Source organism: Piliocolobus tephrosceles, chromosome 2 (assembly GCF_002776525.5).
Source record: "Piliocolobus tephrosceles isolate RC106 chromosome 2, ASM277652v3, whole genome shotgun sequence".
NCBI lineage: Eukaryota > Metazoa > Chordata > Mammalia > Primates > Cercopithecidae > Piliocolobus > Piliocolobus tephrosceles.
In genome coordinates this window covers 25,724,763-25,739,031 of record NC_045435.1, presented here as the reverse complement: position 1 = coordinate 25,739,031, position 14,269 = coordinate 25,724,763, and the positions used below count along the sequence as shown (strand labels likewise).

At 34.3% G+C, this 14,269-nt stretch overlaps 1 protein-coding gene across 5 annotated transcripts in view; it reads left to right on the top strand.

Moving 5' to 3' along the window:
* ROBO2 (roundabout guidance receptor 2) overlaps positions 1–14,269 on the top strand; it is a 1,747,433-nt gene that overhangs the window by 1,663,146 nt on the left and 70,018 nt on the right. For 4 of the 5 annotated variants that reach the window (XM_023184990.1, XM_023184988.1, XM_023184989.1 and 1 more), the window contains 4 exons: positions 54–216; positions 1,825–1,991; positions 5,165–5,286; positions 11,361–11,592. In XM_023184990.1, coding sequence (XP_023040758.1) covers positions 54–216; positions 1,825–1,991; positions 5,165–5,286; positions 11,361–11,592 — 684 coding nt within the window. Of the gene's footprint in view, positions 1–53; positions 217–1,326; positions 1,467–1,824; positions 1,992–5,164; positions 5,287–11,360; positions 11,593–14,269 lie in introns of all 5 variants that reach the window. The other variant, XM_023184991.1, reaches the window with a different exon arrangement.

Below are 14,269 nucleotides of genomic sequence, written 5' to 3'. Positions count from 1 at the left end.
TATTGTCAACTTATGCAATCAGGAATGAAGTTTTTTCTGTCTGTCCTCTATAGAATCTGGAGCAACAATCAGTAAAAATTATGATTTAAATGACCTGCCAGGGCCACCATCCAAACCGCAGGTCACTGATGTTACTAAGAACAGTGTCACCTTGTCCTGGCAACCAGGTACCCCTGGAACCCTTCCAGCAAGTGCATATATCATTGAGGCTTTCAGGTAGGGGACAATTCCTTTTTTCTCCGTTGGGTTTTTGCTTTAGCTCCTGTATTCTAAAATGTCACCTGAACTATCCTGCTGTTTTATTAAAGACATGTCCAATCAATGCATTGTAAGAATTGATCTCTCTGACCTTAAGAACAGAGTTAATTTTTTTAGTTTACAACTTAATTATAAGATTTAAATATGCATTATTCATGCCTAGGTCTATAGGGATCCAGTTCATAACATAATCACTTAGTTCCTTTCTTTACCCAGACCATTGTAGGGATTTGAGATGAGAATGTAGGCATTAGAACTGGGTAGAAAATAATATAATTAGGCATAGGCACAGGAACTTTTTAAAGTTATGCGATATTTATTGAAGCAGGGGACTCTGGCATTTTTATTCCTAATAACTAGAGCAGAACTTAAAATAATCCCGTGTTTTTATACCATATATTACATACATGTATTAGATATGCCTGAGAGAAAATTGAAAACAATAATTAAGAAATTTATTCCATGTGCTGCTTGTTGCTTAATGGAAAAGATGTTTCCATGTGTTATCTGAAATAATTGTTGCCAATTTAAAGATTTAAGTGTAAATTAGCAAATATTATTATAAAATTGTCTTATGAGAATTTGATAAAATGCTTACACAAATGGTAAAATATGCTTTCATATTACCTTTCAAATGTGTGTCTGTGACATTATAAATTTTAATGGATAACCACTGCTTTTTTTTAAACATTAGGACAAATGATCACTTTCTTTTAAGGCTTCTCTAACCATTATTTAAGGTAATGCTAGGTACTTAATTTTCAAATTTCAAAATACTATGTTTCTATAATTCTTATGCTTGGATAGTTAAGGATATCAGAAAAATAAACTGACCACCCTGAAAATTACATTTTCCCCTTCTTCTGAGCAAAAATGGCATTTGACCTTAGGCAAACTGTTCTAAAATGGCATCCATCTGTGGCCGGCTGTAAAAGGGTCCTCACACACAAATTCAGAGATATTTCACCATTCTGAGATGAGAAATCACAATACTGTGTAATGTACAATTTTATTAAAAATGTAACCAAGGGAAAATATTCATTACATGCTTCCTTTCTTCTTTTACAGATATGTAGTTTTAGAAGGCTCTATTATAATATTGCATGTGGAATTGATGCAAAAGAAAACACACCTTGTAACAGGAAAATGTATTGGCATAATTTACTCTGTAGTCCATTTATTCTTTCTACAGGTTAATTCTTTTCAAGGTATATATATATATACATTTACGAGGACCATACTTATTGTATAAACTTGATGTTGTGATCTTGGCCTCTGTTCCTTTTACAGGTATTCATTTAGTGGGCTGCTGTGCATTAGCAAAGGGCTGTCACATCTCCTGGGCTGAGTTTAATTTTGTTGTGCATGGCACTTTCGTTAGGTGGGCTCGGCTTTGTTGTTGAATAAATTGAAATCATCCAAATGTTTCATTTATTGGGCTGAACACTTCAAGTGTTGTGTGTGTGTGTGTTTAATTTTCAGCCATTAACTTTGTCATTGATACCCAACTCCATTTCCAATATTCAAATGACTGTTCTTTAAATGAAATTTCTGTTCGTGTTTCAGCCAATCAGTGAGCAATAGCTGGCAGACCGTGGCAAACCATGTAAAGACCACCCTCTATACCGTAAGAGGACTGCGGCCCAACACAATCTACTTATTCATGGTCAGAGCGATCAACCCCCAAGGCCTCAGTGACCCAAGTCCCATGTCAGATCCTGTGCGCACACAAGGTACTTTCAATAGCTGTCAGCACTACTGGTTCTAGGCAGAAACATCAGATATTTAAGAACAAGGGGACTGAGGAGGAAATGTAAATGTGCCTGCATTGCTTTGGATGATGGCTCACTAGGCTTTATCCAGGGAAGGAGACGGTAGCTTGCTGTTTACCTTGCTGAGATGTGTTCTCTTTCTGGAGTTTTCAGGTTTATTCGGCAAAAAATAAACAAAATAATTGGGTACATCTACATAGAATGAACTCACTAAATTAGAGCTTCGCTATATTTCAAAGGGAGGAAAATGTTTCTCCTTCTTTAAAATTAATTATACAATAGCAGAAAAGTGGTCTTTAATGAATAGATGCCCAAATAGAGGTATAAAAATTATTTCCTAGTGTTTCGGAATTCTGTTTTTCTAGTGCGGTGATTCTCAGAGTATGGTTCCTGGGTAAGCAGCATTTGCGTAGCCTGGAACTGTTAGAAACAGACATTTTCAGGCTCAAATTCAAATGCTGTGAAGTTGGGGCCCAGCGTTTGTTTTAACAAATCCTCCTTGTGATGCTGATGTGTAAGTTTTACTCTACATTTACATTTTACATTTACATTTACTGCTACATTGAATTTCATTAAATCAGATGTTTAAAGGAGCAATTTATGACGGAAAGCAGGACATCAAGTTTTCTTTCTAAAGAACTCAGTTCTTTTGGCTATAATGTAAAATACACACAGAATATTAAAATATAATTTCAAAATGGAAGATTTCATAATTTTATCCATATTACCTGTCTCTTCAGACTGAGAAGTGGAGTCTGAGGTGTAATACACACACTACATTATCGTTTCCCTTCTGACAAGTAGGTGAAAGAAATTAATAAAATAGAAATGGTGATTTTATTATCTGTTATAACCTACTTCCCACAGGGTTATTCAGAAAGGGTTAATTATTTCTTATTTGTAAAAGACTTCGAACAAGATATAATTCAAAGTAGTATTTTTATGCAATGAAAAGCACCATACAGCCATAAAATATTATTATAATGACAATGTAGTTCAGTGATAGTAACTAGCATGCTATTATAACAGAGAAGGGCTCCGTAAAGGGATCCAGTGAAATAAAGTCACCACGTGACTTTGTAACGTTGCTGACATGGTGACAGTCAAGGGAGGAGGGAATGCCATTTTGCTATTGTTCTCTAAGCAGTAATGTGATTAATTTTCCATGATGATAAAGGGCCTGTAGGTAAAGAACCTGTCTCTTGAGAAAGAAAAAGCACAACAAGGAATTTGAAAATCTGAAATTTGAACCTAGTTGTATTTTAACTTCCTTAAATCTGGTTGCTTTTTACGGTGTTTGAATTAAGTGTGTAAATTTTATTATCGAACTTAAAATGGAAGATGTGTACAGTTTTAAGTCAAGAAATTGTCGTACCGTGATCATTTATACCTTTGTGGACAGAAATAGTTTTTGTGTGTAGCCAGCGAAAGGCAGAGAGAGACGAGAATGGGAAGATATTTGGTGTGATTGTATCTGGCAGACCTTTCTGATCATTCGATAACTATGCTAGTCACTGAATCTTGACTTATAAAATAACTCCCAGTGAAAAGGTCAAGAAAGATTAATGAAAAGTTGTTTGTGGTCTGGTTTGTTCCAATGGAAAGAATATATAGAGTGAAAGACTTATGTGCTCTTAACAAATATTTAACAGGAAAACTCATGTTTTGTGTCTGAAGGTCAGGATTATTTTGGATACCATACTTTCAGCAGCTTTGCAATCTGCAAAGCACTTCTTTTTCAAAGAACACTTTGCTTTGTGAGCTCTTATTTTTCAAAGGTATTAAATAACAGAGAATCTAGAAATCTTTTATTTCATTAAAGTACAAATATTTGCATTATCAACATCAAAACAGAACATACATATATAGGCATAGCTTAATATTATTCACACAAAGGGACTTTTTTTCAAATTAAGTAAATCTTCATTTTACTGTTTATGTTAAAAGTGAAAAAAAAAAAAGTAGAACTGGAAAAACATTAGCGAGGTATTATTCCCAATTACTTATGACCCAATTTAAGTTAGTGCACCCAATTTAAGTAATAGCTGAGAAATTTTCTTAAAAATACTTTTGCAAGAGTGCTGCATGCATTGTAGCCTAAGATAATAAGAAAAAACAAGATTGAGAAAATAAATACCTTTAAATTGGACTTCCTTTCTTAAATGCGATAGTTGGAGAAAAACAATTACAACATTGTGTACCAGTTTAAAAAGTTAGAGTATGTGTAAAATTCAGTGTTTGATATCAATTTGATGGACTTAGCTGCCTATAATTTATCCTTTTTTCTTAATGGACCCAGAATATAAACTATCGTGTGGAGAAATAGAATAGTACTCAGGAGACTGATGAATAAGGTGGCATAACAGTATGTGACTGAGGGTATTATATTTTAAACAACACTGTTTTTCTTCCCTTCACCCCACCACTATTCCTGAAAATGCCTGCATGACCTCGTGTCAGGTATTAGAGTACTGCTCAAAATGTATTGCTTTAGAACATGTTATCAGTATTATAACTATTTCTGTCAAACATCTTTGCAAATTTGAGGAGCTGCTTCCCCTCTTCCCCCAACTCTGTTTACCTTTAATGACAGAATTCACTTTCCCAGTCCACCATTACATCTCCATCCATGCTCCCAGACTGAAGTAGGTCAAGAAGAAAACACAACCTGAAAATTGGGACAAGGGATTAACAGGTTCCTTAGTTTCAGTTTTTAGATATATTCCAATTTACAAATCCAGAAAATCATTCAGTACACCAACATCTATACAAAGCTGATCTTTCTAGAGATCTTTCTAGACTTCTGTAGAGAAGTCTTACAGCACATACTTTATCCTTTAGTAAGAAAATAAATGACCTTATTCAACAGTGTGTCTGCATTTGAATGGGGATGAGGGATTATAAATACTCTTTTATTAATATATTTTTAGTAAAGATCAATATCATCTCTCATTATGTCCTACCACAGTGGTATATTTATATATATAGGCTTAAATGCTTTTTGTCATAAAGAGAGTTTTAGTTTTGTTTCCCTGTAATTATTTATAAAGATATGATGTTGATTTACATGAAATAAATTGTAATTTTAATGTGCATTTTTAAAAATTGGGAATGATTATCTTATCCAACTGCAGATATCAGCCCACCAGCACAAGGAGTGGACCACAGGCAAGTGCAGAAAGAACTAGGAGACGTCCTTGTCCGTCTTCATAATCCAGTTGTACTGACTCCCACCACTGTTCAGGTCACATGGACGGTAAGTTTTCAAAGGCAATATTAATAGTAATCTCTTCTCTTTAGGGAAAGCAAAACATGGAAAATGCAAATTAACAAAAAGTGATCATAAAAATTCTCACCATTTAAAATCAAGCTGTAATCAATGACAGTGAAGAAAATCAACAAACTAAAAGGTTACTAGAATAAACACAGTAAGAATAGATCGATTATTATATAAACATGGCATATTCTGTGTTCTGAATTTTCTAATAGCTTTCTTGCAATATAATTAACATACCATAAAGTGAACAACTTCATGATTTTTAGTGTAGAGTTTTAAAATTATCACCAAAATCTAATTTTAGAACATTTCATCATCCCCAAATGAAATCTTGTGCCTGTTAGCATTGATTCTCTCATTTCCCCTGCCGTAGCCCTGTGTAACACTAGTCTACTCTATGTTTTTGCAGATTTGCCTATGCTGGACCTTTCATATGAATAGAATTGTGCAATATATGGTCTTTTGTGTCTAGCTTCTTTCACTCTGCATAATGTTATTGAGGTTCATCCATTTTTGTAGCATGTATCAGGACTTCGTTTCTTGTTGTTATCAAATAGTATTCCATTTTATATACTTCACATTCTGTTTATGCCTTCATCAACTGATGGATGTTCGGGTTGTTTCCAGTTTTGTCTATTATGAATAATGCTGCCATGAACATTTGAGTACAAGTCTTTGTATGGACACGTGTTTTCATTTATCTTCGTATAAACCTACAAATTGTTCAGTAATATTGGTAACTTTCCATTGAATATTTTGATGAACTGCTGAGATGCTTTCCAAAGTGGCTATAGCATTTTCTGTTCTCACAAGCAATGTTTCAATGTTCCAGATTCTCCCAAATCCTTGCCATTTTTTTCTCACATCCTTGCCAACACTTATTATTATCTGCCATTTGGATTATACCCATTCTAGTGGGTATGTAGTGGTATATAATTGTGGTTTTGATTTGCATTTCTTTCATGACTAATCATGTTCATCTTTTCATGTGCTAATAGAACTTTGTTTTTAGAGAAATGTCTGTTGAAACTCTTTGTCCATTTTTGGGCGAAGAGTTTATCTTCTCACAGACTTACAAGTGTTTATATATTTTATTTTGTTTGTCTTCTTATTATAGACTTATAGGTGTTTATATATTCTAGATACAAATGCCTTATTGGATATGTAATTTGCAAACATTTTCTCCCAGTTTGGTTACTGTAGCCCTGTTGTGTAGTTTAAAGTTCAGTGGCATGGTGCCTCTTTCTTCCTTCTTTTTTGCTTAGGTTTGCTTTAGCTATTCAGGCTTTTGTTGTTGTCGTTCCATATTGTAGCTCCTTAAAGCAAACTACATGATCAGTCAAATTCTTGGTTTATGAGTACAAAATTGGGTTATATATATATTTAAAAATAAGACTAAGTTTATAATGTTTTAAGAGTAATTATGGTTATTTAGGATTACACTTTCTTATTCCAGTTTTGATGTAATTTTGCATATATTTATTCTATTTTTTGCACATATTGGTTTCTATTCTTGTGTTCCCATGAAGGGAACACAATTACCTTATCATTTTTCCAGTGGCACAGTAGGGGGTATTTCTGCCATGCCTTTTTTATCTTTCAGTACCCTTGAGTAGATACCAAACTAACAAAGCCAAAGTGACCTTGTATTTTTCATAGCATATTTTTCCTCATTCTCATATGAAAAAAAGTCTCTGTTCTGTTGAAAGTTATAAGGGAGATTCTTTTAAGCTGTATCTAAATGTGGAAATTCTTTGGGTAAGAATCAAAGTCGTTATGTTTATGAAGTTAATCACTTTAAGTCACTGAATTTGAAGAGTAAATAGCATTAGATCAAAATTGCATGACAGTAGACTGGGAGTTCTTCCAGGAGGGGGACGTTGTCTGTCCATCCCTGTACCCCAAGAAGGTATTATTACTAGTTTGCACATCTATTCCCATCATGGGCTGTAACTTCTGTGAGGCTACAGTCAATTTCTTTCATTTCTGTTTTTTCAGAGCAGAGTGTCTGTTATGAAGTACTCTTTTAATAACTTTGTTGAATGATCAAATCAGTTGTTTTCATACATTTTGCACTTTCTTTAATAAAAGAAAGAATGCAGTTAATATCACTGCATATTGTTCTCCATGACTTTGTAGTTGCACATGCCATAAGTATGCATTTGAAAGAGGTAAATTAAGTGAAATAAAATCAGACTGGGGTGTGCCCAGTGATCAAAGAATTTGTGTAACTCTTTTATTGATGTAATATTTTCAATTTACTAAACACGTGTTATTTAGATTATCAAAATATTAGCATTTGCTTTACAGAAGTGTTGGGGTTGAAGGGAGAAATAATTCCCCACCATGTAATTAGGTTTTGGGCCAGCTGAGAAAGTTTCCCAGTGGTTGGCAGGATTAATAATCAAAGGCCCAAGACGTAACTAGTGGAGGGCCCATTCGCTGCCCCCATCCTCACCAGGCTAAACTTGAAGCAACAATAGTTAGCAACAGCTACTTTCTAAAACGGCTGCTTTTAGAATGCGTGTAGGCAAAAATGGTAAGAAACGTGCTGTTCCACAAACAAAAATAGCAATAAGTCACTTACTGAAAAATGATTATTCTAGTCTTACGTTTTGTCTTTGTTTTGTTTAAGGACAAAAAGAATTACATACTCTTCGCCCATTAAGCATTATTCCACAGAGATTGAAAAGAGTGCTTTGACAAACTAGAATTTCACAAGTCTGCTAAAACCAGATCAGACCCTTAGCAGCTAAACCCATCAAAGAAAATTCACTGAATTTTTGCTTTATATCGAGTTGTTATGTTGTTTTGTTCTGTAAATGGAAACGGTAAATATGAAGCATCACATGTAAACAGTTTACATAAAATGCTGACTTTAGGGCCACATATGAGCCCACTTCTCTTTTAGCAATTAGGTTTTTTCATTGTGAATCTCTAAAGGCAGCAAAATGCTTTCACTTTTATCAGTCATTTGATTCTTTCTGTGCCCTTGAGATATGGGTATTATGTGAGCAAATTAAGTAAACTGAGGCTCAGAAAGTTTAAGAGGTTGAAGTCTAATTCAAATTGAGACCTATGACTGGAAGTCTGAAGTTTTTGTAATCATTTTACTTTTTCCTTAAGGCAACTCTTTTTTTTTTATTCATGTTTCAGAAAATACTATTTTTTTAATTATATAAACCCATGAATCTGTGTTCAGACTCTGATTTTAATCAACCCTAAAAGAAAATCCTCCTTCTTATAATCAGAATGTTAATAAAACTTATAACAAACATATGGCCTAACTTGAAAATGACCACGTGTCAAAATGAGCTCCAAAATTTAGTGGGGTAGAACACACATCCAGTAAAAATCTCACCTTTTTTTTTTAAAGTAAATGTTCAACATTTTCATTTCTGCTTCCACCTGTAACAACAAATTTCCTCCTGAAAAAAAAAAAAAAAATGCATTGCCACTGCACACAATCAAGTTAAACTATTTAACTATTAAGAAGCCCCATACTATATACTGGTTGACGATAGTGTACACTGAAGTAAGCAAAACAATGTTTTGTAGTAAACATCATTAGGTTCATCAAGTCCCTAAAACACTTAATTAATGAAAACCAAACATGGATAAAACCAATTTACCTGATTTACAGACTCCCTTCATCTGGAAACAGCTGCTTAATGTTCTTCTTAAAAATACAGCTTGCTGCTTTCAGTATTAACAAGCTATTATTGTGAATTATGTCTTTCTTTCAGTATATAAATTCACTTAAAGCAAATGCAGAGAAGTTTATAAAATGCAAGTTTAATGTTGTTTTAACATATACTGCAAGGGTTTTTCTGAACACTGACAGTTTTGATGAAAGTCATCTCTCTTTCACTGTCATAAATTTAACTTTTCACCTCTTGGTTGCCTTATTTCATAGTGTCAGAAAAACTCCTGCTTTTCAAAAAATGTGTCCAATGGCAGAAACATAAACTGGTAGCATGAATGAGGACCTGCCAATCACCAGCTTCCATGTTACACCTGGGCTCACTTTTTTTTTGCTCTAACCTCATACAAGTGTAGCACTAACTCCAGAAAGTCTTCTGGGGGGAGACAGCTGTCAGGTGGGTGGAGGAATTCATACTTGTTGAGACTTCTCTGGGAAACTGGAATTAGCCACACATAGAAATACACACACACTCACATACACACACACACAGACTCACTCACTTAATTTAGGGAGTTCTCTTGTTTGAACATTCTAAATATTTCCTTTTGTTCCACTGTATTTTTATTGAGGCTCTGCATTTTTAACTTTCTAAAGCCAATATTTTTAGCTAATATTCCTTTGCTGCCCTCAATTAAAAATAAATAAAACAATACTGCAACTAAAGAAGAGATGTTAGTAGTTAATACGTGAAAGAATATGCTTTGTTTATAACCTGCTAACAAATCTCAACATTTCAACAAATGTTGAAACAAATTTCAAATGCTGAACAAATTTCAAATTTCTTGGATAAAGAAATGTTTAAAGCGGAAATTAATAACCACCTCCATTATCCTCTTTTTTATTTCCTCTTTCTCTACAAACTTCCTGAAATGAGGTTATTCCATTCTTTTCTGTTAATCTTTACACTTTATTTGACATGAAGTATGTCAAATTAAAGCTTCTTAGACTATAGCTATTAAACTATTATAAGGGATATTAGTTGGAACATGCTATCATAGTTTGTGTTTAAATCAAGTGTTTCTAAAAACATGACAAAGCATTCAAAGATGCTTAATTTTAAAAAATAATTTTTAAAATCCATGGTTGTTTTCTCCTTGGAAATGAAACAACCATAAAACTCTGGTAAATATTTAAAAATAAATGTATACAGAGAAGAATATATTTAATTTTTTAATCTTGCATTTATATATATTTGATTTTAAAGTGATTGTCAATAGCAAACAAAAACACTTTTGAAAAGTTCTATTTGGTATGAGTTTAATCTTAGATCGTTATTTAAGATAGCTTCTTACTGTACCTTAAAAAATGAAGATATCGAAAAAGTTGTCAAATTGTGTCAAGAATGGGACAATTGAAGAGTCAGAAGTTGGTAAATCCGTAAAAGTTCTTCATTTACTACTTGGCAATGGGTATAAGTGTTCATATGCTTTTAAAACAAATGCTCTAGCTCTACAACTTTAATCTCTGCTTTATGCTTTTTCCAGCCACAGAGATTTTATCCATGATGTCCTCACATTTGTTTTCCTGGGTAAATCTTGCTCTTCTTGCCTATCTGAGCACTTAGGAATTCTTCATGGAAGCTTTGTCTCCCCTTCCCAACTCAGGCACCTTTCTCTCCACTATAGGCTTTCTTAGCAGCTGGCACCTCTGATTCTTAACATTTGTTTATGCTTTTTTTTTTTTTTTTTTTAATGATTGTAACTTAACCATGGTTTAGTCATTATTAGACCACTCCTACTCGCCACCTGAACTCCATCTTCTCACCTCAGCTCATGAGGGCAGGGACTGACTCTATTTCCATTGTGCATTTTATCCCCAGAGCTCAGCAGAATTTCTGGCACCTATGAGTAGGAACCTGAAACGTGTTTTGAGTGAGTGACGATGTTAGGGAATAGACACAGGATGAGAATGGAAATCCCTGACAAAGGGCATATTACATATAAAGCCACATAAAAGGGAATTGTTGGATGCAGAAAAAGGGTAAGCCGAGGAGACATAAAGCTAGAGATATGGGCACATAAAGCTAGAGATATCGGCAGATCTGGCCTTTGAGAGGCCTTGTGCTCGTCCAAGGAATCTTAACTAATCAGGTAGGTATCGTAGATACTGTGAGGTATTCTAAACAGGAGAGAGAGTTCTTCCAGTCTTCATTTTGGAAATAATCTTGGGAGCAATCTGAACTCTGACAGGATGGGAGTTATTAGAAGGGAAGCAGAGAGATTAGCTAGAAAGTCACAACATGACTAAGATGAGGACAGAAATGGGGACAAATGAAAAGAGGACAAATTCATTGTGGTGTCTAAAATACCTTCCTTGAGTTTCAAATGCCCTTCACTATGTGTTTCAGGTTGATCGCCAACCCCAGTTTATCCAAGGCTACCGAGTGATGTACCGTCAGACTTCAGGTCTGCAGGCCACATCTTCATGGCAGAATGTAGATGCCAAAGTCCCGACTGAACGAAGTGCTGTCTTGGTCAACCTGAAAAAGGGAGTGACTTATGAAATTAAAGTACGGCCATATTTTAATGAGTTCCAAGGAATGGATAGTGAATCTAAAACGGTTCGTACTACTGAAGAAGGTCAGTATTCAGATTTCGAATGTAAATCAAACATACCATGATGAAACTAATTTCTATTACAGTACCTAGTTATTATCTTCCTTAGAAGAATGGAAAGATATCATCTAAAAGTAAATTGAGGAAGTGTCATTTTCTCCTTTTATTCTGAGAAGTATGTAGACTCTTGACAAGCAGAAAAAAAGGACACTAATATAATTTGAATTTTTCTTAAGTAACCATTTGCACCAAATCTTATGTTTTTCAGTTCACTTGAATTGGATTATTAAATATTCCCCTATATTTTGTGTAGATTTAGTTCATTTGGAATTTTGAGAAATGGAAATTTGAGAACACAGGCTGTTCATTGTGACTACTCTTTTTGTTATAGTTAATTGTGACATTGTCTTTTATTAGCCACTTTCTCCTGTGGGCAGTTCCCTCTTTCTCCCTATTTTGGACCTTTTCTTACCTAAAGGTATGTTAAAGTCAATCTATGATGAACACGAGCTTACCGTAGGTTCCCACCAGTCCATTTAGTAGTGTCTCTTTCACTAAACAAGAGGCTTATGATAAATGTTGTCATCAAAGTTAAAAAAAAAAAAAAGGAGATGCCAAATGAAATAAATCCCTGCACTCTGCTTTTGTATTAATTTTGTGCTCACAACTCTTGTAAAAAGCCCTTTCTCTAAACATATTTAGAAGCCTTAAGAAAATGTCTGTAGATTGCCCATGTTAGCATCTATATGCTTGACCAAGGAGCTCTTAAATTACACATTTCTTACACAACACAGCAAGAATGTCATCTTCCCATTGTTTTGCAGTGTGATACACTGGCAGGGGCAAAAATGCATATTTAAAAAGGAATTATTAATCTATGTTTAGGATATGTTGAAAAGTTACCAGTAATTATAATAGTATCTTTTCTCCCTGCTAACATGTTTAAAAATAATAATCCTTATCATCATATCTTTATTCATCATTAAATTTCACTCTGTGTTGCAAATTGGTCGTATTAATAAGTGGAGCAGGTAACCTTAACACAGAATGCTCTGTTTGAAGCCTGTTTCCAAAATCAATTTCACTGCAGTTAGACTTTTCCTCTGGATTAGACATTTGTCACTGTTGGGTATACATTCATCTCCAATTTCTGTGGCTGTGTAACGGTAACAAATGGAACTCAGCCGGGCTATGTCTGGGAACGATGAGTGGCGATTTGGGTTCTTTCACATCTGTAGAAAGAAGCTGAGTCCTGGAATAATTGACCTGTCAGGAAGCAGGCACAGTGTTCTTGCCAAGACAGCAGCAAGGTGAATGAGAAACCCATTCTGAAAGTCTTATTTTTCAATGCAGTCTACTTAATAACTACAAGGCTCGTAGACAAGTGGTTGGATTTATGTCACCGTGCCATATTTTGGAGCAATATTGTCACAAAGAGAAATAGAAAAGAACAATATTGTGTTAACATGTTTCTGTGTGTGTCCTATATCTCGATGCAAATATGGCTATACTTAAGTGAAATATGTCATGACATATTTACGAAACATGAGATATCTGCTGTCAGGGTTTTAAAATACATTTTAGGATATTTAGGATAGTTTCAAAAAACTAAACAGCGTAAAGCTATGCAAGCATTGATTATTCTATATAAGAAAGCCATTAATACCACAAAATTATTTGGTATTTTAAACTGTCAAGAAGTATGTTATAATTTTAACTACTCCTACCTTTGGTTTTAATTCAGAGACTCACTGAGAATAGATGAATTTTTCCACAAAGTTAGTTATTACTTCTTAGTTCTCAGACACTTTAAATGAGAGATGCGGCAGTCTAAAATCAGGAAGAGCTTCCCTTTGCCTTTTCTCAGGATGGTTGTAATTAGTTATAGGAGAAACTATAAAGGCAGAGAATTATTGTAGGAAATCAAAATCTTCCCATTTCACATTTGACCCAGCATGAACTGTGTTCATTTTATCATCAGACTCCCTTCCCATCCGTATAAAAGAAGTTTTCAATCTTAACTTACAGGTCAATTGATAGCAGTCAATTATTTTTCCCAGTATGGGAAGAAAAGGAAGTTTTTTCTGGTTGATGACATTGATAGTTATGTTTCTGTTTTTATTTAGTAAGCACAAACTAAAAGCATACCAAAAAAGCTGTCAATAATGCCACCATTCAGAAATAACACATGATACATACTGGAATAGATCCTCTCAGAATAATTTTGGTTAGAAGAAGTTGTGGTTGTTTTTAGAAAGACAGCCTATCAGAGTAGAGTTCTAAAATCAGACATACACAGGGTCAGATTCTGACTTGCTGTTGGACTTTCCTAAGTCTCTTACAGTAACCTTCTGTTTCCTCATCTGTAAAACCGAGGTAACGGTTGTTCTACCTCCTGAGGTTAATGCAAGAGTTAAACCTGACACTTAGCTCTTTGCGGGGTGTATAGAAAACACGTATTAGAATGTTAGCTGTTACATTTATTATTGAGAGCATATTACAAAAGCTGTTAAATTTGCTTTAAATCTAGATATTGTATTTAAAGAATATTTCCCAAAATAAAACTGTCACTGTTGAACAGCGTGTACATTCAGAACTCCTGGAAGCCAGAGCCTCCTGCATCTGGTCTTTCTATTCATTTTCTGGAAGTAGCACTGACGCGCACCAAGGCTTACAGTTTGCATTTATTCTAATTACTTCC